Here is a 24839-nt window from a genome sequence, read left to right as displayed (position 1 = left end):
ATTACAACTATGCACCAAATTAATTAAAAAGCACTTAGATTTAATTACAAAACAAAGTTATATAGTCTTACTGCACTGAAGGTAAAGATATAAACTAAATTATAAATGCTTAATTTTAAAATAGCTCTGCCTTCATAGGAATTGCCGATTATGTTAATAAAGTAGAATGAGTTATCAGTTGCTACACTTCACACACTTTTTTTTTTAATATACCTAAGTCAATCAAGATTCCTTGTTAACTATCCATTTAACACCTAACATGCTTAATGAAGAACTTCTATGATTTATAGTAATTCAGCAACAGTTATAAATTTATTTTCAGTATCCCTGGTGGTAATAATGTTCGAACTTACAGGAAGTGTGAATTACATTGTTCCATTGATGGCTGCAGTTATGGCAAGCAAATGGGTTGGTGATGCATTAGGCAAGGAAGGCATGTATCCTTCACAGTATAGAATAAAATTCAAAATAAAAGCATTTCAGAATTTGTTTAATTTTCTCTGCTAATAATTACTAACCTACAAGGTGCTATCCAAATGTTTCCAGACTGGCTGTAGTGGACACATATGACTGACAATATGACTCGTTACTGCTAAGTATTGTTGTTGTGCTTAATTAAGAGTTGGTTTCTTCAGTGTTGTCATTATAGCTTAAAGTACAGGGTGTCCACATTGAACCTCCCTAGTTTCAACATGTTACTACTGCTTAAGTGTATGGACCATGGTGTCGAAATTGTACAAATGAAAAGGAACACTCACCAAGTTTTTGTGAGTGTTCCTTTTCATTTGGATGAAAAGCAACACTCATTCTGGATGAAACTTGTAGCGTCTCTGGAACATTTGAACAACCCAAATCTTACATATTTCCACATTTTGATTTTTTTACCATTCTTTGAAACTCGGAAGGTCCAATGTGTATACCTTGTATTTTTATGATGCAAATATGATAAATGCAGTTAATTATATGCTTGGTTGGTTATTGCATTCTGCAGTTGTTTTTGAAATTAGTTATGTAAAATGAACAAAGAATTAGTATTAAAAGTATTTTCAACTTGGAAAACTGGTCACTGGCTTTTGGAATGTTATGAACTTTCATTGTTAAGGAAAAAAGTCCACCATAGGAGTCCAAAGAAACCACCTTTGGAATATTGCAGATTTTCATTGTTAAGTTCATCATAGAGTCTGTCCAGAGAAACGCAGTTGGGTCTAGTTTAATATCATGAATATGATGATTTTATTTGACTATGAATGAATACCTTCAAGTATAAAGCATTGTGCATCAGAAGTTTGTTAGTGCAGGTCAAATTGTCACTTTTATGTCTGAAGTGTCTTTGGTATATGAAAGGAAGTTGTTCATAAAAAAACTTTAAAAGTGACATATGCATCAAGTTGCTTCATCAGCATAGTTTCCCTGGTGTCTATTGAATTATTGAATTGTCTGTGCAACAGATTTGACCCAGAACAACATGGCTGTAGTTCAGCATCCTCCATATTGTTCAAAACTAGAATCCTATGACTTCTGTTTGTTCTTCACAATGAAATTGCTGGACAATTTTGAAGACATTGCTGAGAACTATAGAATGCAATCTCAGAGGAAGACTATGAATGTCATTTTTAGCATTATTCATTCAAAACCCTGAACTTTTTTTTGTACAAATCTGCAGTTCATAAAATTTCAGCTCAAGATATGGAGATTTCACAGATCTTTCATAAGCAGTGCTGGATATGATCTCAAAAGAAGAACTGCAAATGGTAACAGTGGACTTCCTTTCAAATTTGCAAGGTTTGCTACTTAATTAACAATGTTGATCTGTAGGTGTAGTTCTTTTATTCTTCTGGAATTTTGTGGTAGTAACAACGGACATTGCGCCCTTCGATTGGAATAGGCCTAAGTTCGATTCTCGTCGCGACGGGAGGAATCTTTATCTGGATGATTTCAATCGAAGATGAGTTAGCCGATCTCATGCGAAGGTAGCAGGGTTTTTTCTCCCGGAAACTCAGGTTTTTCATCCCGCATACAGACAAATCGGCCCTTCAGAACACACGCAATTTACAGACAAAAAATACTAGTTGTTGGTAGTGGTGGAAGTGGGTGGTAGATGGCGTTGATGGAGATGATTCGTAGTAGAGGTTCGGTGTAGTTGTTGAGATTGTAGGTGTCCTCCTGCGATGAGTCTTCGGACTCCTTGGAGGTGTCACGAATAATAATAATAATATCTCATAATAATATAATGGCAGTGTTTTTTTAATAATTAGTGAAAACAAAATGTTTTTCAGTGAGTGCTTTTGTTTATTTATATTTATTTATCATTTCTATAATTTCTATGTGCTAACTCAAAAATTATACCACAGATGAAATTCTCTTTTTCAGCATTTCTTTATTGTTAACCAATTGCACACCCACGAACCATTTACTTAACAGCTGAATATGTGTGTGTGTGTGTGTGTGTGTATATATATATTTTTTTTTTCCAAACATCTTAATTTATTATTGTTATTATGTGATGCCTCCAGGGAGTCCAAAGACTCATCAAGGGAGAGTGTGCCAACAGCATCGAATGATTGATCTCCTTCCAACTACTAACTGCGCTTAACTTTTTGCACGAGCCTTTAGTAGCAGAGGCTCTACCAGTCAACCAATCTTTGCTGGCAAGCAAAGTTTACTATATGCATCAAGATTCAACAGTATTTCAGCACAGTAAGCTGATTTTTTTGTAGGATTAATTTTGATTAAGATAGGGTGGATAATATTATCACTGTAATTTGCATGTCTGTCAATGCAAGTGCTTTTTTTAATGGGGGGAGGAGATCTGAGTAAGGAAAATCCTGCCACCTCCATTATGAGATGAGCCAACTTATCTTCATTTGTGAAAAGGTTTTATAAATTTTATTTTATGTTTGCAGCTTTTATGAATATTCTTTACATTCTAAATTAGTGCATCTGAGGAAATAGTGTTTGCTTCCATGGTACTGGTTCCTGAATTGTTGGAAGTTTTTTTACTTGGTTATACTATAAATTAAAGATACTAAGAAATTATATACTGCACAAAGAATGATTGTTATAGGTTTGATTCTAGTTGCTTGCCAGATGAACTTTATCTGGAACTTCCTTCAACTGGTTCCTGAATTGTTGGAAGTTTTTCCACTTGGTTATACTAAGAAATTATATACATGGTTTAATCTTTTATTCAAGTGTAAACAAAAAAAGTTTGCACCTGAAGTATTTTCAGGACTGGGGCAACTCGTATATATAAGCTAATGACACACACACACACATACACAGGAGTGAGCAAGCACGTTTGCTTAGAGATAATACCAAGTTTTTGAGGTGGATAGCGATGGGATTGTGCATGCAGATATCTGTTGGTGTGTGAAAAGGAAGATATTAACAAAGAGCTTCAGTTTCTTCTTACTACTTTTCAACAAAATGGTTATTCGAAGCAAACAATTAATAAGTTACTTTTCAGTCCATCTCCTTGTCATACTGAAGATACAAATAGTGAAAAAGGCCACATTTCCCTACCACATATCAGCTCCGTTTTGCCAAAATTGGCCAAAGTTCTTAAGAAATACAACATCTTGACTTTATTCATTCCTCTTCTGAAACTCCGTTCCTTGCTAAGTAGGCCCAAACAAAGACATGCCAACCTTAAATATCCCGGCGTTTACCGAATTTGGTGCAACTGCGATAAACCTTATTTTAGCCAGATGGAGAAATCCATTGAATTACATCTTGAAGAACATAAAAGAAATGTCATATATGGGAAAACAAGAGCTAGTGCTTTGTCGAACCATGTTCTGAATTCTGCTAACACTAATAAGGAAAATTGCTCATCCAGTCTTATGGGACAAATCTGAAAATTTGCTGCTATGATGAACTAGAAAGAAGAATTGTGGAATCGAAAGAAATAATCCTTAATGAAATGCATTTTAACAACAACCTCAGCTATAATCTCTCAGACTGCCATCCAACTTTGCCATTCACGTGATTTTGAATGCATGCGCACTCCCAACAATGAGGGGATACAGAAAATAGTTGCAAATGTTCATACGCCAACATTTTAATGTTTAGACTTTCTACGCTTACTCTTACACTTTATTCTTTCACAGTTTTTTTGTTGGCTGTTCTCTCTTATTGTGCACCTGAAGAAGTCTTCTTGAAGACAAAACTAGTCGTGCTGAATTAAAAACAGTATTTTATACCTATCTCTCAATTTACAGTCATTTAATCTTTTTTAAAAAATGTCTCTCAGCCGAGTAAATCTGTTATGCCATATTATATATATATAATTGCATTACAAGTCTGTCAATTTCAATTCTTCCTGATTCAAGCTTAGTTCCGTTTCTTCCCTTAAAGTTAAATCACAATCTAGAATATCCTGCTAGTCATACATACACAAACTGAAAATAATGCATACCGTGAGTAAGCTTAAATCAATATTAATTTACACTATCTAGCATAGTGCTCTTCTTACTCTTACAATAATTACCTATATACAATTGAGATTAAGACACACTTAGAGTGAGCTTATTTTGATATTACTTACACAATCTTATTCTACTTATAAACAGAAACACTTGATGCACTTTCTTGGTTGGAAATATCACATATATAAATACTTATAATTCTTATTCAGCACTGTCTTTTACATGGATCTTTTGTCCACATGAAAGTGCCCACTTTTGTTCTCTTTGTTTCTGCCGGCTTGTTCTTAATCCTCCACCAAGTTTCTTCTTTGTCCATGTTGTCAGTTATTCTATGCCCTTTAGGATCCTTAACATGGCGGCAATGTGCAGCTTTTTCCTAATGAGACGTCCCAACAATTGACACTATACTTCCTATGATGGCAGATCCAGGCAAGAGATTGAGAAACTTAAGACCTATTTTGTGTACTTGTCCTTTTACATTTATATATAACTTGTCATGAAGAATCCTGTCATATGTTTTGGTAAAATCCAGAAGCATTGTGGTATGTATCTGTTTCCTTTATCCAGTTGCTCTGTCACCTCTACTGTAAAATGTAAGCACATTGTGAGACCAAAGCAAGACATACCATTAACACCCATGTCCTCTATACAGAGGATAACATGTTGTCCTCTATACAGGAACAACATGTTATCTGCTGACTTCTGGATGCAGATCTAAACCATCTTTTTTCAATACTTTGATAACTCCAAAGATACTTCAGTATTGGTTTATAATTGGGTGTCAGTTCTAGTTCTACTCTTGTATGATGAAATTATTTTGCCCTCCTCCCATTTACTGTGAATCATGTTTGTTTTGAGGCTCAAGGAGTATTAGAGGCATTGCAAATTCTCTCAGACATTTCTTTAGCATCTTGTGTTTGCATCATTCTTGCAACATCTTTAGTACTTCTAATGTTGTTTATCCCAATCTTTTCATCTGGTTCCACCTTAGCTTCCATGGGTGGGTCTGGAACCTGTACTTTACCAAAGCAACTACCTAATAATTCAACTATTTCCTGTGCATATGACACTTATACTATCTGTATTCACTAAAATTACCCTTCCATGGTGATGATTCTTATTTCATTTCATTAAAATTATTAAGGTCATCATCTGGAGTATACACATATATACACAAAGACAAGCCATATTACATTTCAAACAATATGCAAAAGTGACAATGATTTGATCAACCATTATTCTACTTGCCTGATTTCTAGTGAAAAAAAAAAAAAACTACATCATACCTATATTCTATTTATGACATCATCAGAGAACAAATTTATATAGATAGTTTTAATACAGCAAAAGTGGTAGCCAATCCATAATTTAACGAGTATTGTTATATTAGAGTTAAGATCGGGGGTGCTTAAGGGTCAAAGCTGTATAACTGAGAGGAGACTTCCACATAGCCTTTAAAGGAATGCGGAGAACTGATCAGGACTTCTGACCTAATGTCCAATCCTCACCTTCTCGTGGTGCACCCTGTTGGGTATCTACTTGGATACTGAACGAACGAGGATGGGCTGGTAATTTGGGATTTAGCCGACCAAATTGTAATTCTTATTGGCTTAAACTAAATTACAAAATGATGGCACAATATGACAAAATTATACGCCAGCTGGGGCGTCGCCCGGTTAAACAAGGCGGCCGTTGTTTTCACCGGGGTGAACAGCGAAAAGTCAGCTACTGGAACAAATCTGAAAAAAACACCCCAACTCAACATCACCAGAGTTAAAGATCGGCACTATTTCAACATAAAAAGCTTGAATGGCAAAGAAATGGAGCTAGCTGAGGAATTAGATAAGTACCAGATCGACATAATAGGGGTGACTGAAACAAAAAAAAAAAAACTGGTGAGATCTTTCTGAGCAATAAATACAAAATATTATATTCAGGCAATGACAGTCAAGGAAAAGGAGTAGCCATTATATTCAACACTAAATACAAGGCTAATCTTCTTGAATGCAGGCAATCTCAAATAGAGTAATGTGGGCAAATATGAGAATGGAGAACTGGACAATGAGACTTATTTGTGCCTGTGCTTTAGAAAAATTCACATGCACAAATTCACATGGAGAGAAGAGGAAAGAAATAAGAAAAGTTTCATTGACTATGTTATTGTTGATAGTGATGTTTTCTTCGTGGTGCAGGACACCAGAGTGTACAGAGGATTTGAAATTGGAAGTGATCATTATTTAGTCTTGAGCAGGATAAAATTGAATTTCATATTGAAAAGAATAACATATATGAAAATTTTAAAGCGAATAAAAGTTGAGCAGCTCTCAGATGTGAACTGTAGACTAAACTATAAAAACATTATTCAAGAAAAAATGAAAAAGTTTGAGAACAGGAACCAAACTGTAGAGATTCAGTGGCAAGCCTTGAAGAAAACTTTGATTGATTCAGCCAGAGAGGCATGTGGTGAGGTTGTCTGCAAGGATAGAAAAATCAGAACTCCATGGTGGACACAGGAAGTTAAAGAGACAGTGAAGTAAAAGAAGAAAGCATATCAAAAGTTCCTGGCACATAAGTCAGCTTGTGCTCTTTGAGAATACAGAGACAAATGTAAGAAAACTAAACACTGTGTAAAACTAGCTAAACAAAAGTCATGGGAGGTCTTTGGAATTCCCGAATGATTGGAGTGGAGCTCTCATAGTACCCATATATAAAAAGGGAAATAAAACTGAATGTGAGAATTACAGAGGTATTTCCCTACTGAGTGTTCATGGTTAGATATATGCAAGTATACTTGAGAAACAGTTGAGAAGAATTGTAGAAGAAAAGCTTGGTGAAGGACAAGCTGGATTTTGGCCAAATAGAGGCTGTCAGGATCAGTATCTTCACTTTACGACAAATTGTGGAGAAATCATGGGAATATAACAAAGATCTCTATTTGAGTTTTGTCGATCTGGAAAAGGCATATGACAAGGTGCCAAGAGAGAAGCTATTCAATATGCTACAGTTATATGGTGTCAATGGAGGCTTTATATCAAGCAATACTTAGCCTTTATTTGAGTTGTAAGTCAGCAGTTAGAATTGAAGGAAGTACAGAAAGCTGTTTTAATGTTAAATCTGGTGTGAGACAAGGATGTACATTATCCCCTCTGCTATTCATTATCTATATGGATCACATTATGAAGGAAAGTGGTATTAAACATGATATCAGAATTGTAGATGTTAATGTCAGCTCTTTGCTTTATGTGGACGATGTGATACTTATCAATAAATCCGCTATGAGTCTGCAGGATTCCTTGACTAAATTGAATAACTGTTGTAACAGATATGGTATAAAGGTCAGCAATAAAAAGACAAAGAGAATGAAAATAGGCAGAATCGTTGATAATGTCAACTGCATTGTGAATGGAGAACCTGTCGAACAAGTAAAACATTTCAGCTACTTGGGTACGATTTTTAGTGAAGATGGTAAATTAAATATGGAAATAGACAACAGAATCAATATAGCTGGTATAGTAGGAAGTAAATTGAATAAATTCATATGGAATAAGAGAGAAATTAGTCAGAATACTAAATTAGCAGTATACAAGACAGTGTTCAAACCAGTTTTAACTTATGGATCTGAGAGCTGGGTCAGAAGTAAAACACTTGACCAAAGACTAGAGACCACAGATATGGGGACCCTGAGAATGATTATAGGCATGAACAGATGGCATCAATGGCAATATCATATTAAAAATGAGCATATTAGGAAAGAACTTGACATTTTCAGCATCCAGGAATACCTTAGCAGAGTTAATCTCAGGTGGTATGGTCATTTAAACAGAATGGGTGAGGAAAGATTGGCAAAACAAGTGTTCTCTGTCAGGTTGGCAGGAAAACGACCCAGAGGAAGACCAAGATATAGGTGGATTGATACGGTACAATGTGCCTTAAGAGACAGAAATATAAGATCTGTTAATATTGGAATCTTCACAAGTAACAGACTGATCTGGAGGAAAATTGTAGATAGGAAGTTATTAATGATGTAAATTTTTCATGTAGTACTATCATATCCTGTACACCCCTTGAGGGTATATGGCAGGAATTTGATGATGATGAGTTAAGATCGTAGATTACTTAACAGTCCTAATTATAATTAACTCTTAGACCAAAAGATATGCAGATAGAATATGTGCCATCCGTATTCTTGGGAATTTTAGACCACTATTATTGTTATGATTTTGGTGATTGATAAGAATTTCACAGTCCTCCTTAAATTTATGTTCATACTATGTTTTTGTGTGATGTAAACAACAGGTGCCTTTATAGTCAATTCTATGTAGAGTATTCATAGCATGATCAGAAAGGCCAGATTTACCTTAGTTGTTAAATTTGATGTGCCATTTATATTCCTTTGTTTCTTTTTTTTTTTTTTTTTTTTTTATATGGATTGTGCACCCTGTTTCACCTATATAGGACAAATTACAGGTGCAATGAATACAGTATACTCTAGGGTTGGCCAGCAGAGGAAGTGGATCCTTGGATGAGTTGAATAAGTTCTTTAATTTTGCAGGAAGTTTAAAGCATTAAGGTTGTATTTCTTTAGTATTCTGTTTATTTTGTCTGATATCTCTTTATTGTATGGAATGGCTACAGTTTTATTGTAATCTAGTCTTTATTTACTTGTTACCTGCTGAAAGAATTCACTCAGATTACCTCTGACCTGTTCAAATTCTTTTCATAGTTTTTGCCTTTCTTATCTATTACTCTCAACTATTTATATTGATTATATTTCTACTCTTAATGCTTCTTCTGAGCCTAGTCATCACATTTCTCTCAATATTAGTTCCATAAAATTTTCTTTTTATGCAGTTCTTGCTGATCATCCCTTTCTCCCTGATTTATTTTTCTAACTCTGAGGATGGAGTGAGTGTTTGCTTCCTTCAGAAATCACTTGATCACTCTTCATGCACTCCTGATTCCCCTGTTATACAGTTCATTATAATCACATATGTTATAATTTTGCAAATACAGGGTGTTCGGGATAAATTTGACAGTTTCGTAAAAAAAAAGAAAATCTTCTTTGTATCTATTAAATTTAATGAATTGACAAAAAAACATTACAGGCAGAGTTAATTACAATACTATCAACAAGATTTACTCAAAATAACCACCATTAGCATCGATCACAGCTTCAATTCTGCTTCGGAACCTCGAACAAGCTGATGCTACAGTCTCCCTGGGAAGGGCCGCAAAAACTGTTTTAATTTTATCCATTAACTGGGCTTTTGTATTACTGGAAGTGCGATTGGTGTCTTTTTCAACTGCGCCCCATACAAAATAATCCATGGGGTTAAGGTCTGGGAAGTTTGGAGGCCAAACATTTGGACTGGTGAAGTCGTAGAAATTTTCAGACAACCATTTTTGACTTTTCCCAGAGGTGTGGCAAGGGGCCGAATCCTGCTGCCATACATACGGCCTACCATTGGCTACCCTTGCTATCCAGGGCTTGACTACAGTTAGCAACTCCACGAACAAAGCCCGAATTCCAATGCCAGGGTTCTTCAACACCTGTTCCTGCAGATTTGCGAGGAATTCTGCTGTACGAACGCAATCAGATCGTCTGCTAGGGATCTTTCTTCTTGCTACATCCTCGTAGTCACCATTGCAAGTCTCTAGTTCATGCCTGATTGTTTTTACTGTATTCAGGGAGCATTGGGCAGCAGTCGTAATATCCTTATTTTGATGGCGGGCACGAATCATCATGATACAAGTTATTCTCTTCCATGATTCAGGTGGGTTCCAGCTATCCATCCTTTCTGACATCTTGTATATGAATGAAGAAGGGTCCAAACTTTTAAATGAAGAGAAGTGTGTGTTAATACATGTAACTTACGGAAAAATATAATTAATTATAAATATGTCAAATTTATCCCGAACACCCTGTATGTTCCTCTTTTAAAAAATATGTGAAAAAAATTAAATATTTAAAAAATATTAATTTAAACTTTTTAAAATTTTTTACATAAATCCCTTTTAAAAAGGCTGAAAGGTATATAACTAGGAGGAACTCTCCCCCCCCCCAGCCTTTTAAGGAATGCAAAGAATAACTAATATTTCTGAGACCTAATTGCCCAATCTTTACCTTTTTGTAGTTCATCCTGTTATTAGGTATCTATCTAGATACTGAATGAATGAGGATGAGTTGGCAATTTGGAATTTAGCCAGCCAAATGGTATTCCAGATTGGTTTTAAACTAAAAGACAATGATGATACAACAAGATGAAATGTCATGCAGCTGAGGCATCTCCTGGTTTAACAAACTCCCTGTTTTCATCAAGAACCGGTGTGAACAGTGAAAAGTACCAAAACAGGTTCCAACATAACATCGGTAGAATTCAAGATTAGGCATCATCAACATAAGTATCAATGGAAAAGAAGTGGATCTGGTAGCAGAATTAGAAAAGTACTGTGTCTAAAAAAATGAGATTGCTTAAGATAATGGCTACAGAATGTTATATTCAGGAGATACTGATCAGGGAAAGAAAGAGATAGTTGTATTATTAACATTAAGATAATCTTCTTGAATGGAAGGCAGTGTTGAGTGTAGCGGCGTGAGCAAATATCAAAATGGGAAAGGACAGTGAGACTTATTTGTGTCTATTGTCCCACAAGAGGTTCCTACTAAACAAGAAGCAGAGGAATTTTTCAAGTTGTTGGAGAAAGCATCTGACATAAAAAGTTAATCCTTATTATCAGTCTAAATAGCAGTGTAGGAAATTAATAACAGGTATAAAGACATCTCTACTAATATCCTGTTCTAACTTTTAAGATGTGCACAAATTCACAAGGAGAGAAAAAACAATAAATAAATTTTTCATTGACTATGTTATTGTTGATGGCAACAAGAACATGCAGGGAATTTCAAATAAGAAGTGACCACCATTTAATTTTGAGCAGAATAAATTAATTTTATATGAAAGGGGAAAAGTTCAAAAATTCAGGGATGAGCATGTAGATTCAAATAGTTTCAAGAAAATGTGAAAGCGTTTGAAAACAAGAATCAAACTCTTTCAAGATTGATTAGTTAAGCCAGAGAGACATGTGGTAGAGTTATCTGTAAGAATAAAAAATAAATAAATAAATAAAAATCAGAGTTCCATAGCAGACTCAAGAAGTTAAAGAAGTATTGGGAAACTTATGCCAACTTATGTAAGAAAGCAAAGCTGTGTGCAAAAGTAGCTAACAAAAAGGCATGGGAAGACTTTGGTAAGAAGATATCAGAGAAGTGGCAAAATGTTATAGAAGCTATTGAAAAGCTTCCAGAATGGAGACTTTTTCAGTGGCCTCCTTGTTGGATCTCCTTTTTAGCAGATTTCATTTAGTAATAGTTTCCATTTTGCATCACCTTTAGCAGCAGCCTCCTTTCTAAAGATTGCTAAATAAAACAAGAAGTGACAGAATGGTGGTAGAAAATATTTAAGAAAAATGAAATCAAGAGTATATATATATATATCAATACTTAAGGTAGAATAAGCCATCAAAAACCTGAATTGATATATATATATATATATATCAATACTTAAGGTAGAAAAAGCCATCAAAAACCTGAAGTGTGGAAAGGTAGTTGGAGTAGATATTTGACTATAAATGTTTAAATAAAAGTATAAAAATTTTATAGTGGCTGCATTGTATTAATTCAGAAACTATTGAAAGATACTCAAATTCCAGATGATTAGAATAAAATTATCAAAAAATACTCAAATTCTAGATGAGTAGAATAAAAGTCTCATGTTCTTCTGCTTCTTATTCCCTTTTATAACCATTTTTGGTTATAGACCCCCCCCCTCCCATTTGCCACCATCTTTCTCTGTTGTGAAGGTCTCACACAACATTCTCCATTAAGCTATCCTTCTCTTTGTTCTGGAAGTCTAGGCATCTGTCTTCTTTCATTAATAATAATAACAATCATTATAACAAAAATAACAATCATTCAATGGCATATGGATGCCATTGAATGATTGTTATTTTCCATCAATCCCTTTTCATTTACATAGTATGTCCTGCCCATTTCAATTTTAAAATCTCTTGAAATTATTTGAAAAAAAAACTGGGTTTTTTCAAATAATTCTCCCACATTGCTTTTACCTCCACTTTTTCCCCTTCCTTTAACAGCTTAATAACAGATGAATGTATATCTGCAGGATAAGGAGATAGCCAACAACATCCAAAAAGGTATGTCCAAATTTTCCTCCTGTATTATTTTTCATATATCTGTTTTTATAACACATCAGTAATGCCCTAAGATTTGAGTTAAAAGCCAATGACATTGTAAAAAAGGGGCACTCCTAAATGAAAGTAGGCTATATAGCCATAAAAATAATATTTACTGATCTGCCTGCTGAAAGATATAAACAGCCAAGCACAAGCAAAAATCAGGATAGCAGGTGAGACTGGAAATTGGTTTGCCACTAATCAAGGCATAAGACAGGGGGACCTTCATCACATCTGGGAAGAATATTAGATGATTAAAGAAGAAGGTGGAGGCATTTCAATAAATGTATGAGAATAAACTACCTCTGCTTCGCAGATGACATCGTCCTGATTGAAGAAGATGCAGCAAAGCTGGAACAGACATTGCAAACACTATACACAGAAGGAAAAAGATATGGACTAAATGACAACTTTGAAAAAACTAAAACAATGATATTCAGACAACAGGAGTTACTGAACAGAGTTACGATAGACACAATTCAACTGGAAAATGTTGAACACTTCACATATCTTGGATGCCACATGACTTGGACCCCAAAAAAAGAGAGAAAAATTAGAATAGCCAGAGCAACAACTATTTTAAAAGCCATGGACAAAATATGGAAGAGCCAAGCTATAAAGATGCAAACTAAAGATGCGCATTGTAGAAACCTGTATCTTCAGCAGCATGCTCTATGGATGTGAGGCCTGAGTACTCCTGAGAGAATCTGAAAGGAGGATATTGGCATTTGAGAGGAAGTGCTATAGAAAGATCTTGAGAATAAGCTGGATACAGAAAGTGAACAATGAGGAAATCTACAGACGAATACAACCAAAAGAAAACCTGATCCAGAAAATAATCAAAAGGAAACTACATCTATTTGCCCATATATGTAGAATGAATGATGAGAGAAAACTAAAAATGTTGCTTTTTGGGATGATTGAAGGAAACAACAAAAAAGGAAGACCAAACAGAGAATGGGGTGATGACATCGTCAAATGGTGCAGAAACTCTATACACAAACTGAATCATCTTGCACAAAATAAAATGCAGTGGAAGAATCATATCAAGATGGCATCAGACACCTACGGGCATCATCAACAACCCATGGTTGTAGATGATGATGATCAACATCTCTGCATAAAGAGTTGAGATTAACATTGAGCCATGTAGATGATGAATCACAGTAGAAATAATGTACACCCTTGTCTCAGACCTGATTTAACATCAAACCATTTTCCTGTCCTTTGCTCAATTACTACTGACTTACAACTCAAATATAGACTAAATATTGCTTGATATAATATCTCATGTATACTATATAATTGGGTGTATTGAACAAATTTCTTCTTGGTACTTTTTCTTATGCCTGTTTTAGATCTGCAAAACTCATTCCTTGTTATATTCCCATGATTTCTTCATTGTTTATCTTAAGGTGAAAATTTGATCCTGACAACCTGTATTTGGCCTAAATCCAGCCTGTTATTCACCAAGCTTCTCTTCCACAATTTTTCTTAGCTGTTTCTCAAGTATATTTGCATAAATCTTACCAGAAACGCAGTGAGACAATTATCTCATTGTGTAATTTTCTGTAATTTTCGCATTCATTTGTCTCCCTTTTTATAGATGGGAACTATGAGAGCTCCATTCCAATCATCTGGAATTCAACTCTCTGACCACACCTCCTGAATTATGCTGTGTAGCCTTTCCTAGTATATATATCATCATAATTTATTCATTTTTTCTCTCTTTTGTTGTTTGCAATTGCTACAATATTTTCAGCATATCGTAAATAATTTAGTTTATTACCATTTATATTAATCCTTTGTCAGTGTAATTTAGTTCACTTATTCTAATTTTCTAATTAGATCATATTCTAATATTGCAGTATTAGAATATTCCCTAATTGAATAATTTGGGTGAAATAATATCTACTTAGCATACTTCTGTTCATCAATAAAAAAGGAAATAGCACAACATAGAATTACAGAAGACTTCACTATTGAGTGTTCCAGGTAAGATTTATGCAAGCATACTTGAGAAGAGGCTAAGAAAAATTGTGGAAGGGAAACTTGGTGTCTAATTTGCTGGTTTCACTGGATCACATTATGGTGGCATTAGACCTGATATCAAAATTGGAGATGTTAATTCTACTTGTCAGCTTATGCAGATGATGCCATCATCAATTTCCTGATATGGTCCCTCAGGCAGTGTACAGGATACTAATGACTCTATTGCATGATTAAGTTTACTAATCTCCTTTTAACAGTTTCATAGGGTGGTGAGGTGCCTTTTATACATTAGGCTTCTGTCTAGGCTCACTCCAAGGTATTTCGGGTGAGGCTCGTGTTCTACCATTTTTCCGCAGAAAGAAAGGTTGAGGTGTCGATTCGCCTCTGCATAACAAAATTAAAACAAGAAAAAATATCATTTTCAAGGTGCCAATTTCACAGTGGTGGCCTACAGGACATCCACAAGGTGATGGATGAGGCCTTGGATTGGCTTTCCAGACTGGACATTGACCTATAGTTGTAATTGTGCTTTTATGTAATGAACTTTTACATGTTAAGATTTTCATCATTTGTTTCTAGAGATTGTGATTGTACATTTCACTTGCCAGTTTCACAAAGCCATATGCGTAAATAAATAAACAGTTTCATACAAATTAGTCTATTAGTTCAGAAGCCTTCATATAATTGTTCTATGCAGTTTTTAAAGGCTAAGTGGAGATCTCCCTCCTGATTATCTGGCTTTGATCCCCTTAAGTGACTGCTGATGATCTTACACTGATAAATAAATCCATACTGGACTGCAGGATTTTTTAACTAAATTGAATAACTTGTAACAAATTTGGCATGAAAATACGATACCAAGCAGAACACTCAAATTTCTTATCCATCTATAATAACAAGATCTGAGACCTTTGTTGTTTATGTTATTGTTTATCCTGATTGCATTGCACCCAGTCAGCCACTTGAAAGCCGTAATTATAATGCTACGCTGTATGTCATTCAGTTTGTACTTGTACACATAAAAGAAAACCACTACCAAAATTCTATGACTTATACAAATTCATTGAGTTTTTTTACATACCATCTTCTCTCCTGTGTACAATACATGTTCCATTGATGAACATCCTCAGCTAGGATTCTCAGTTATGCTGGATTCCTGGCCATATTAGAATTAAAGGAAATGAGATTGTAGTGCAGGTGCAGCTATTAGGTCAGTTCATACTTTTTCCTAATTATATTTGGTTCCCTACACAGACTGCAGTCACTTGATAAGAACAAATCAGTGGCAGGAATTGCCGATAAATAAATTGCATACATTATTACTGAACTTAAGCATTGGCACTCTAGTGAATGTAGGAAGAGAAGAAAGAAAATTGTTCTTGGTTGGCTCTATATAGGTCAAAGTCACCTTACACATTCTTATCTCTTGAAGGCTGAAGACCCACCTATATGAAAGAAAATAAGGCAATACATTTTGAATAAAACGAGGTGGAAAATTCACTCACCACTTGTCTCTGATAACTCACCTAAGGTTAGTAGATTTCTGGAGCCCTGCTCATAATCCCAATATCTTTGTAACTTTTCATTGCAAACCATTCCATACCTTCTTTATCTCTGTGGAATCAATGCTACACTTTTTCCATCGCAATGTTTTGGTGGAGTGCCAGTACTTCACTTGGGAATGGAATGAAATTTTTACTGATCTGGCTGAGCCATATATACTCAGGCAAATTTTATCAGATTTGTACCAATTGCATGAAGTTTTTAACTTTTTAAAAATAATTAATTTATATAAATATATTTGATTCTAAGTGTAAATTATGTAGATATGACATTGATCAATTTTTTTATTAAAAATGTGTTATTTTATAACATTTTTTTAGATGTATTTAGCTATTTTCTATATATTAATTGATTTATTATTACCTTGGATGCAGCTGCAAATGTTGTAATGGCACAGTATGACCTTTGCTATCCTTCACTAGTAAACCACCAACCAGCCATTTATATTATGTGCCTTGGCAATACAATCTTGACTTTTTTTTTTTTTTTTTTGCTCTTTTCACTTCATATGGCAACTCTTTGCATCTTCTCTCGCACCATACATCTCATTTCAAATCATTCATTTTGACTGTCATATTTTCCATTTGCTCACAATAGCAAAAAAGATCTCTGAAAGCACGATTTGATTTTAAGTAAGAATGCTTATGTAAATCTTGTTTTGAAAGATTTTTGCACAGGGGAAACATGCATTCAGTGCTTAATTATTTGGCATATAATTGACATGAGCTTCTGTAGCTCAGTTCAGTATTGATGAAGCTTTGGTTGGAAAGCCCTGGGTTTGATTTCCGTCAGTAATGTGAGGAACCTTTATCTGATTTCTTTTGATAAAAGTGAGTTAGAGAGTCTCATATGGAGGTAGGGGGTTTTTTTCACACGGAAACTTGGGTTTTTCGTCCCCCAGAACAGACAAACCTGCCCCATGAACATATGTGGATGCCAGAAATACTGTTCTTTGGGAATGCAGCAAGGAATGACGATCCAGCTACAGTATCTAGTCATAAGCCTCCTGATTAGGAGGGACTCAACCCCTCCTTGGATGGATGAATAGGATAGGATAGGATATGATGACACACCGTGGGCATTTGATGATTTGTTGCTAGTTATTTACCTTTGTATATAGAATTTGCAAAATTGATATCTTATTGCTTTCTTTCCTCTTTGTTCAGATAATTTTCTGAGCTAATCTTAACTCATGTAACAGCTATGATGCTCATATTCATCTGAATGGTTACCCATTTCTTGATAGCAAGGAAGAATTTACTCATACCACTCTTGCAGCAGATGTCATGAGGCCTAAGTAAGTCATTTATTTTTGTGAGAATTTGTCATTAAATACTCGGAAATTCTATTGGTGAACTTGACTATTGATGAGCTATGTTCACTAGATGAAATCACTATTAAATTTTAGATTTTGGACAATATCAGTAAATTAAAAATAAAAAAAATCTTAAAAGAAATTTACTAAATTTATTACTAATATCAATTTCACTTCTCATTTTTTATTAGCTGTGTCACATACCTGTCGCTCAATTGTACTAGCATATTAGAATCATCGGACAAACCATGTACTTTATATATCAGGCTATTGTCTATTTGATTATATTTATTATGTTCTAGAAAAATGTTATGATCTGTAACCTAATATAGTAATCTACCATTTATCCAACCTTTCAATTATTAGAACAGTCGTTTCTAATAGTTGAAGGGTCTGATTATTGAAGTACAATTACATTGTACTCTATCAGAAGTTAGTTGACATGCAAGGGTTGGTTAATTGAAGAATTATTGGTTTGAAGGTCTGATAAACGGTAGATTACTGTACATACAGATGATATAAAGTCCTATTTAATTTTTTATAAAAATGACAATGCACAAGACATGAGTTGCATACTGTTTTAGTTCATCGGTTTTTTGGAAGAACTCATAAAATTGAAGAATTGATACACAAATCCCCCCCCCCCATTACATCTAAGAATGTATGAAGTACCCTGTGTTTGGTGTATGTTAACATTTTTGATTGATAGATAGATAGATGATTGTTCTAATAATTGAAAGGTTGGATAAATGGTAGATTACTGTATTAGTTTACAGATTATTACAGGTTATCAGAAAAAATCAACAGAATCCTACAACATTATAACCTCAGTGCCACCTTTAAACCACCCACTAAACTTAAAACCATATTCAACTCCTCTAAGGATCCTCTCCTCCCATTAGCACATCCTGGAGTCTATTGCATCCGCTGCACCTGTAACTTACCGTACATTGGTGAAAAAACAGGACGGACAATCCCTATACACAAGAAAGAACACATTAAATATAACCATTATGGTGAAGCAGGCCTCTCAGACCACGCACTCAACACCTTACACCAAATCAACTGGAAAAGCACCTGCTCTTTACACCCACAAAAACCTAGTATGAAAGGAAATTTAAGGAAGCCTGCGAAATCCTGATAAACCACCCGAGTATCAACAACAAAGATGGCATGAAAATTCCAAGGATCTGGATGACACACATTCAGCCTACCTAATATATAAGATCCAGCATAAGTCAGGACTCTAGCCAATCTACAGCTAGTATTAGAAACCATTCCATACCAACTGGCTGGAATGTACATGATGTTAATATATGTATATAGATAGATACTTGTTGTTGTGCCCAATGTATTTCTACAACCAACAGATAACACCAATAATAGGACTCTAGCGGTGATATATAATTTTTTTTATTATTTTTATTTATTTATTATTATTTTTAATTTTATTTATTTTTTTTATTTATTTTATTTTATTTTATTTTTCATCAGAGATCAGGCCAACAATTGTTGTAGCGGTTGGTCAGTGTCTTTAACAAACCAGTTCGATTGTAGTGTAGCTTGTTTTCTGTGTATAGTTGTATGCTCCAGAAGATGACCTTGACATAAAGGTCGAAACGTCGAATGTAGATTTTAGTTATATTAAACTAAAGTTTTTATTCAAACACGGTAGTTGTCTCTATAATTTTCAAAAATAATTCAGCGTAATGTGGATTTTACTTATTAATTTTTATTAGCATTGAATTGCAATACTTAAATGAACATTGACATATAAGGATAAGGAAGTTGTCTCTATAACTTCCTTATCCTGATGTTTGCTTCTTTAAAAGGGTTTGATATGACATCATCTGGATTGATATCTGGTCCCTTGGTTTCCATGGTAATGCAGAAACAGTGGAGAAGAGCAAAGGTAAATGTTAAACATGATATTGGGAGCAGAATGTCAGTTATGAGGACAAATTGAGAATTTGTGGACTGCTGAAACTCATGTTAGAGGTTAAATGGAGTATTAATGGCACTAAGAAAGGATTAAAAACAATTTTAATTCTTCCAATATTTCATCTTAGACACTGAGATATCTTCAGGGAGTATAAACTACACTGGATATAACACTAAAGTTCTATCTAGATGGGGTGTCCTCTATGGCTGTTTGTAGGAGGGCCCAGGTTGTAAATTGGGATCTTTAAGGATTAATGGTTCCCAAATTTTTGGAAGTTTCTTATGCCTGTATTTATTTAAATTAGATTGATTTCTGAGAGAGCAGCTGCAGATTCAAAAAAAAACAGTCTTTCTTTTTTAAATTTACTGTGATGAAGCATGTTGGTTTTTCCCAGCAGGTCCTTTGTGGTGTCTTATGCATGATCTGCAAAATCAGATTGACCATAGTCATGATTCCAGATGTATTGTTTGTGTTCATCTATGTGAATGGTAGCTGATCTTCCATCCAAAGCATGCCAACTTGCAGGAACAGGGTACTTTGTATATTCCAGGAACTGAGAGAGAAGAGGGAGGTGACCTTTAATGGCATGGATTAGGGTGGCAAGTTTCCATAGGGTTTCAAAGCTGTGCAGAGGTTGTATTTTTTCAAGGACATGGCTGTTTTTTTTTTTCAGATGCACTCTTGAACATAGAGTTGGTGATGCAGTTCTGAAATCCTTCTGAATAGATGGCCAATGATTGAGAGGAGGGATTGGGTTTTTTTTTTTTTTTTTTTTTTTTTTTTTTTTTTTTATATAAGTACTGTAGTCATTGCAGAGGAAGGTGGTCAACATATGGTTGAGTTCAGTTGAAAGAGAGAGATTCCACTAAAACAAAGATTGTAGGCTCTGAAGGAGAGGTTACCATTTGGAAGACTTGTAACTAAGGTGTCTAGGAAGGGTAGACTATTGTTGATTTATGAAAATTTATTTTTCACTTAGTTAGACTATAATAAATTTAGTTTAATCCTTTATCCAAATGTGAGCAAACAAAGTTTGCGCATGAAAACATCTTCAGGACTAGGGTAAGGTATAATAAAATTAGTTTAATCCTTTATCCAAGTGTGAGCAAACAAAGTTTGCGCCTGAAGTATCTTCAGGACTAGGGTAAGGTGATACCACACCAGGGCAACTCGTTGCAAAGGTGGAGAAAGCTACCAACACTCCTATCTCAGTATCTCCTATAATGCAAAACACATCTCCATGCGGATATGTCTAATGTTATGCATTAAAGGAAGGGCCACTACCCAGACTAGTTTCGACCTTTATTGAGGTCGAATGGGAGTTCATGCCTTTCATCACTGGCCTCTTTAGATTTAAAAAAAAAAGTTGTGCTGAGAGTCAGCTTGGTAGTGAGAGAGGAGGAGAAAGGTAGAGTGGATAGTAGTAGATAGTTAAGAGGCCTCAGTCGATCTACTTGGCCTGACTTAAATGTCAGCACCAAGCAGATCTCCGACATTATCTCCCTCCATCCGTTCTTTTCAGCTTTCCTCGGTCGGTCACCTCTTCAGATGACCGCCCGAGGAAAGCGGGGGAAAAACAAATGAAAGAAGCAACACATGAAAAAGGAAACTGGTAAATGACATTAAAACGTACATATAACAATTTGTAAGACAGAACCAAAGAAATAAGAAACTAGGTGAATTTCGGAATTTCAAACTGAATGACCAGAAGAGCGGGGGAAGAGCCTGGCCTGAGTGATGCAGCTCACAAGGAGCTGCACTGCCTCGATGTAGGCCTTCGCAGCCCAGGTTCTCAGGGTACCCCCTCCTGTGGAATAGACAAATACCTTTTCATAACAAAAATTCTAATCTGAAATGGAAAGAGAAAAAGGGATTTTTTTTTTTTTTTCCCCTCCCGAGTCTGGTCACTCAGTACGACGAATCTACTGACTTGTCTGCCTGTTAAGCAAGGCTTACATCCTCCTGCTTTCTGTTGTTGTGGGTTTTGAGGATGTGATCTGCTAACTTTTCTCCGCGGGAATAGTTTAACATTCCTAGGCCTCTGTACAATGCTGCTCCTGCGTCATCCTTTGCATCAATAAATTCTTCGATTTGTTCTGGAGTGATTTCGTCTATGTCTTCAACAAACATATCGTTCCACTCTGCGCTTACCACTTTAGGCCCGTTTTTCCCTGTGAGGATAAGTAGGATATCCCCGAATGCTTCTATACCATTTCGTAAAGCCTTCTCTTCCTCGGGGAAGTCTTTTAGTAGATGTAGTATTGTCGCATTGGCTTTTGCATAAGGGTACTTTGTGGGTTCTGCTATTACCTTTCCAGGTTCAGCTATGCCCGGACTCCCTGGTTTTGGTTTTTTTACATTCCCTTCTTCAGGGCTGCCTGGCCTTTTTTGTGTGGTTTCTTCGCTATGAATTTCCATTTCTACTGTTTCTTCTTCTGTTATTTTTTCAACTACCATGATAGGACCTTCCTGCTGGTGTTTCTGTTTATTTTCTGTGGCGGTGGTTTGGTCGTTGGCTGGCTCCTCATGCTTTGTGTCTTTCCTGGCTGCTTCTACAATTTTGCCTGTCGGTTTCTCTGTTACTTCATTTTGCGATGTGGCGGTGTGATTCTTTGTTGCTGCCCTTTCATGTGCAGCCTCCAGGGTTGGGAAGTCGTTCTGCTCCATGCCACTGATATTGTTTTCCGGTGTTTCAGTGTTGGGCGTAATAGTACCTCCTACTCTTTCTGCATGGTTTCTACTTGGACAGGTGTCCACTTTATGGTCTGTGTTACCACATTTTAAGCAGGCCGACTGGCAATTCTGCAATGTATGGCCCGCTGTCAGGCAGTTCCTGCATTTCATTTTCGGGCACTGAGCCCCGAGATGCGTGAGGGCACCGCACTTAAAACACTGTCGCTTTATGCCGGGGTAGCTGACCATTACCCTGGCCGATCCTATCTTGACGAAATTCGGAATTTCTGCCTTCATCATGATGGAAAAGGTGACTTCACCTGACTTCCACTGAGGGAAGTCAGCGTCCGTGCCAATTTTTATATCACGCACGGCTCCCCATTTCGAGAAGACTTTAGTTATGATGTCAGTGTCTTCTTCGAGATATTCTAGTGGGAAGCGATCTATTCTTACACTTTTGGAAAGACTTCCTACCACAAAAGGATGAAAAACTTTTCCCTGGCACTCGACTCCTGTCAGTAATTTTTCTCTAGTTGCAATGTTAGTACATACAACTTGAAACCTTCCCCCCCCGTAAGGAGTAAAGCCAGAAATGTTGTCTGCCCCAACATAGTTAATTATAGTCGTCGCAAACGTCCGCTTCTCAATATTAGCATCAATTTCGAACCCGAGGGTTCTTACCCTTGGTAAAACCGAAGACATTACTTGAAGACAAAGAAAGGAAGAAGACTTTCCAAGGATAGTCTATTCCTTTCCTATAAAGTAGCAGAATGCCGTGTATAGGCCTAAAAAAAAAAAAAACCACAAAAAAGAACAAAGGAATCTTACCAAGGCACGACTTCAATCGGAGCTCTCTTCTCGGTTCACCTAAACTGTTGCTGGAATCCGCTGGAACAGGTTTGAAGAAGGACTGGAACATGGAGCTTTCTCTCGGGGCTGCTGCAAACAGGTCTCTTCAGTGGGAGCCAGGCCCTAGTGGAAATACCAGGCAGAAGCATTAGCAGGTCATCTCTACCTATAGGAGTTGCCAAATGGTGTGCCACCCTTTTTTAATAAATTACTCTGGATTTAGAGAAAGATGTTGAAAGTTTATTTTTCACTTGGTTAGAGTATAATAAAATTAGTTTAATCCTTTATCCAAGTGTGAGCAAACAAAGTTTGCGCCTGAAGTATCTTCAGGACTAGGGTAAGGTGATACCACACCAGGGCAACTCGTTGCAAAGGTGGAGAAAGCTACCAACACTCCTATCTCAGTATCTCCTATAATGCAAAACACATCTCCATGCGGATATGTCTAATGTTATGCATTAAAGGAATTTCTTCCTTTAATGCATAACATTAGACATATCCGCATGGAGATGTGTTTTGCATTATAGGAGATACTGAGATAGGAGTGTTGGTAGCTTTCTCCACCTTTGCAACGAGTTGCCCTGGTGTGGTATCACCTTACCCTAGTCCTGAAGATACTTCAGGCGCAAACTTTGTTTGCTCACACTTGGATATAGGGTAAGGTAGTACAACAGTGGGCAACTTGTAGCAAAGGTGGACCAAGCTAACATCACTCCTATCTCAGTATCTCCCATAATGCAAAACACATCTCCTTGCAGATATGTATAATGTTATGCATTGAGGGAAGGGCCACTACCCAGACTAGTTTCGACCTTTATTGAGGTCCCTTCAGTGGGAGCCAGGCCCAGAAGTGGAGATACCAGGCAGTACTACCTTACCCCGTCCTGAAGATATTTTCAGGTGCAAACTTTGTTTGCTCATTTATCACTTGGAGATAAAGGATTAAACTAAATTTATTATAGTCTAACCAAGTGAAAAATAAACTTTCAACATCTTTCTCTAAATCCAGAGTAATTTAATAAAAAGGTGGCACACCTTTTGGCAACTCCTATAGGTAAAGATGACCTCGCTATTGCTTCTGCCTGGTATCTCCACTTCTGGACCTGGCTTCTACTGAAGAGACCTCAATAAAGGTCGAAACTAGTCTGGGTAGTGGCCCTTCCCTTAATGCATAACATTATACATATCCGCAAGGAGATGTATTTTGCATTATGGGAGATACTGAGATAGGAGTAATGTTAGCTTGGTCCACCTTTTGCTACGAGTTTCCCAGTGTTGTACTACCTTACTCCAGTCCTGAAGATATTTTCAGGTGCAAACTTTGTTTGCTCACACTTGGATAAAGGATTAAACTAAATGTATTATTGTTAGTTTCCTTTTCCATTGTAAACTGGATTCTTGGGCAAACAAACACATTGAGGTGACAGAGGAATGTGTTTGGGCCATTAGGCTACGAGAGTGGTCTGAAAAGTTCTCAGTCTCCTCGACCATAGATGGCAACACTATCGGCAAGATTTTTTTTTTTTTCTAAGTTGGTACATCTGTCATAGGCATCCATGTGAAATTGCAAGTCATTCTATCAAGTAGTTTGTTTTATACAGCTATCTGAAGCAAAAGTGTTGTCTACATCCCTCGAAATGGATAAAATTGAGTATCATGCAGTTATAAAATTCTTTGTAAAAGAAGGTTTAACACCAAAAGAAATTCATTTGAAGTTCATAAAAGGTCATAAACTTTTCTCTTCTCCTTCGTTTTCGACAATTAAAAAATGGGCTGCCGAGTTTAAATGCTGCCTTGCCAGCCTTGAAGATGATCCACGTGAAGA

The 24839-nt window shown here is 36.0% G+C and overlaps 1 protein-coding gene across 3 annotated transcripts in view; it reads left to right on the top strand.

The window, feature by feature from the left end:
* LOC150105778 (H(+)/Cl(-) exchange transporter 4-like) overlaps nucleotides 1-24839 on the top strand; it is a 425804-nt gene that overhangs the window by 359152 nt on the left and 41813 nt on the right. For all 3 annotated transcript variants that reach the window (XM_090394346.1, XM_090394347.1, XM_090394345.1), the window contains 2 exons: nucleotides 323-437; nucleotides 17437-17532. In XM_090394346.1, coding sequence (XP_090250472.1) covers nucleotides 323-437; nucleotides 17437-17532 — 211 coding nt within the window. The remainder of the gene's footprint in view (nucleotides 1-322; nucleotides 438-17436; nucleotides 17533-24839) is intronic.

Source organism: Typopeltis vanoorti, chromosome 6, assembly GCF_054136105.1.
Source record: "Typopeltis vanoorti isolate ZY-2024b chromosome 6, IOZ_Tvanoo_1.0, whole genome shotgun sequence".
Classification (NCBI taxonomy): Eukaryota; Metazoa; Arthropoda; class Arachnida; order Uropygi; family Thelyphonidae; genus Typopeltis; species Typopeltis vanoorti.
The sequence above is the reverse complement of the archived record's forward strand: the minus strand, read 5'-3'. Positions and strand labels throughout refer to the sequence as shown.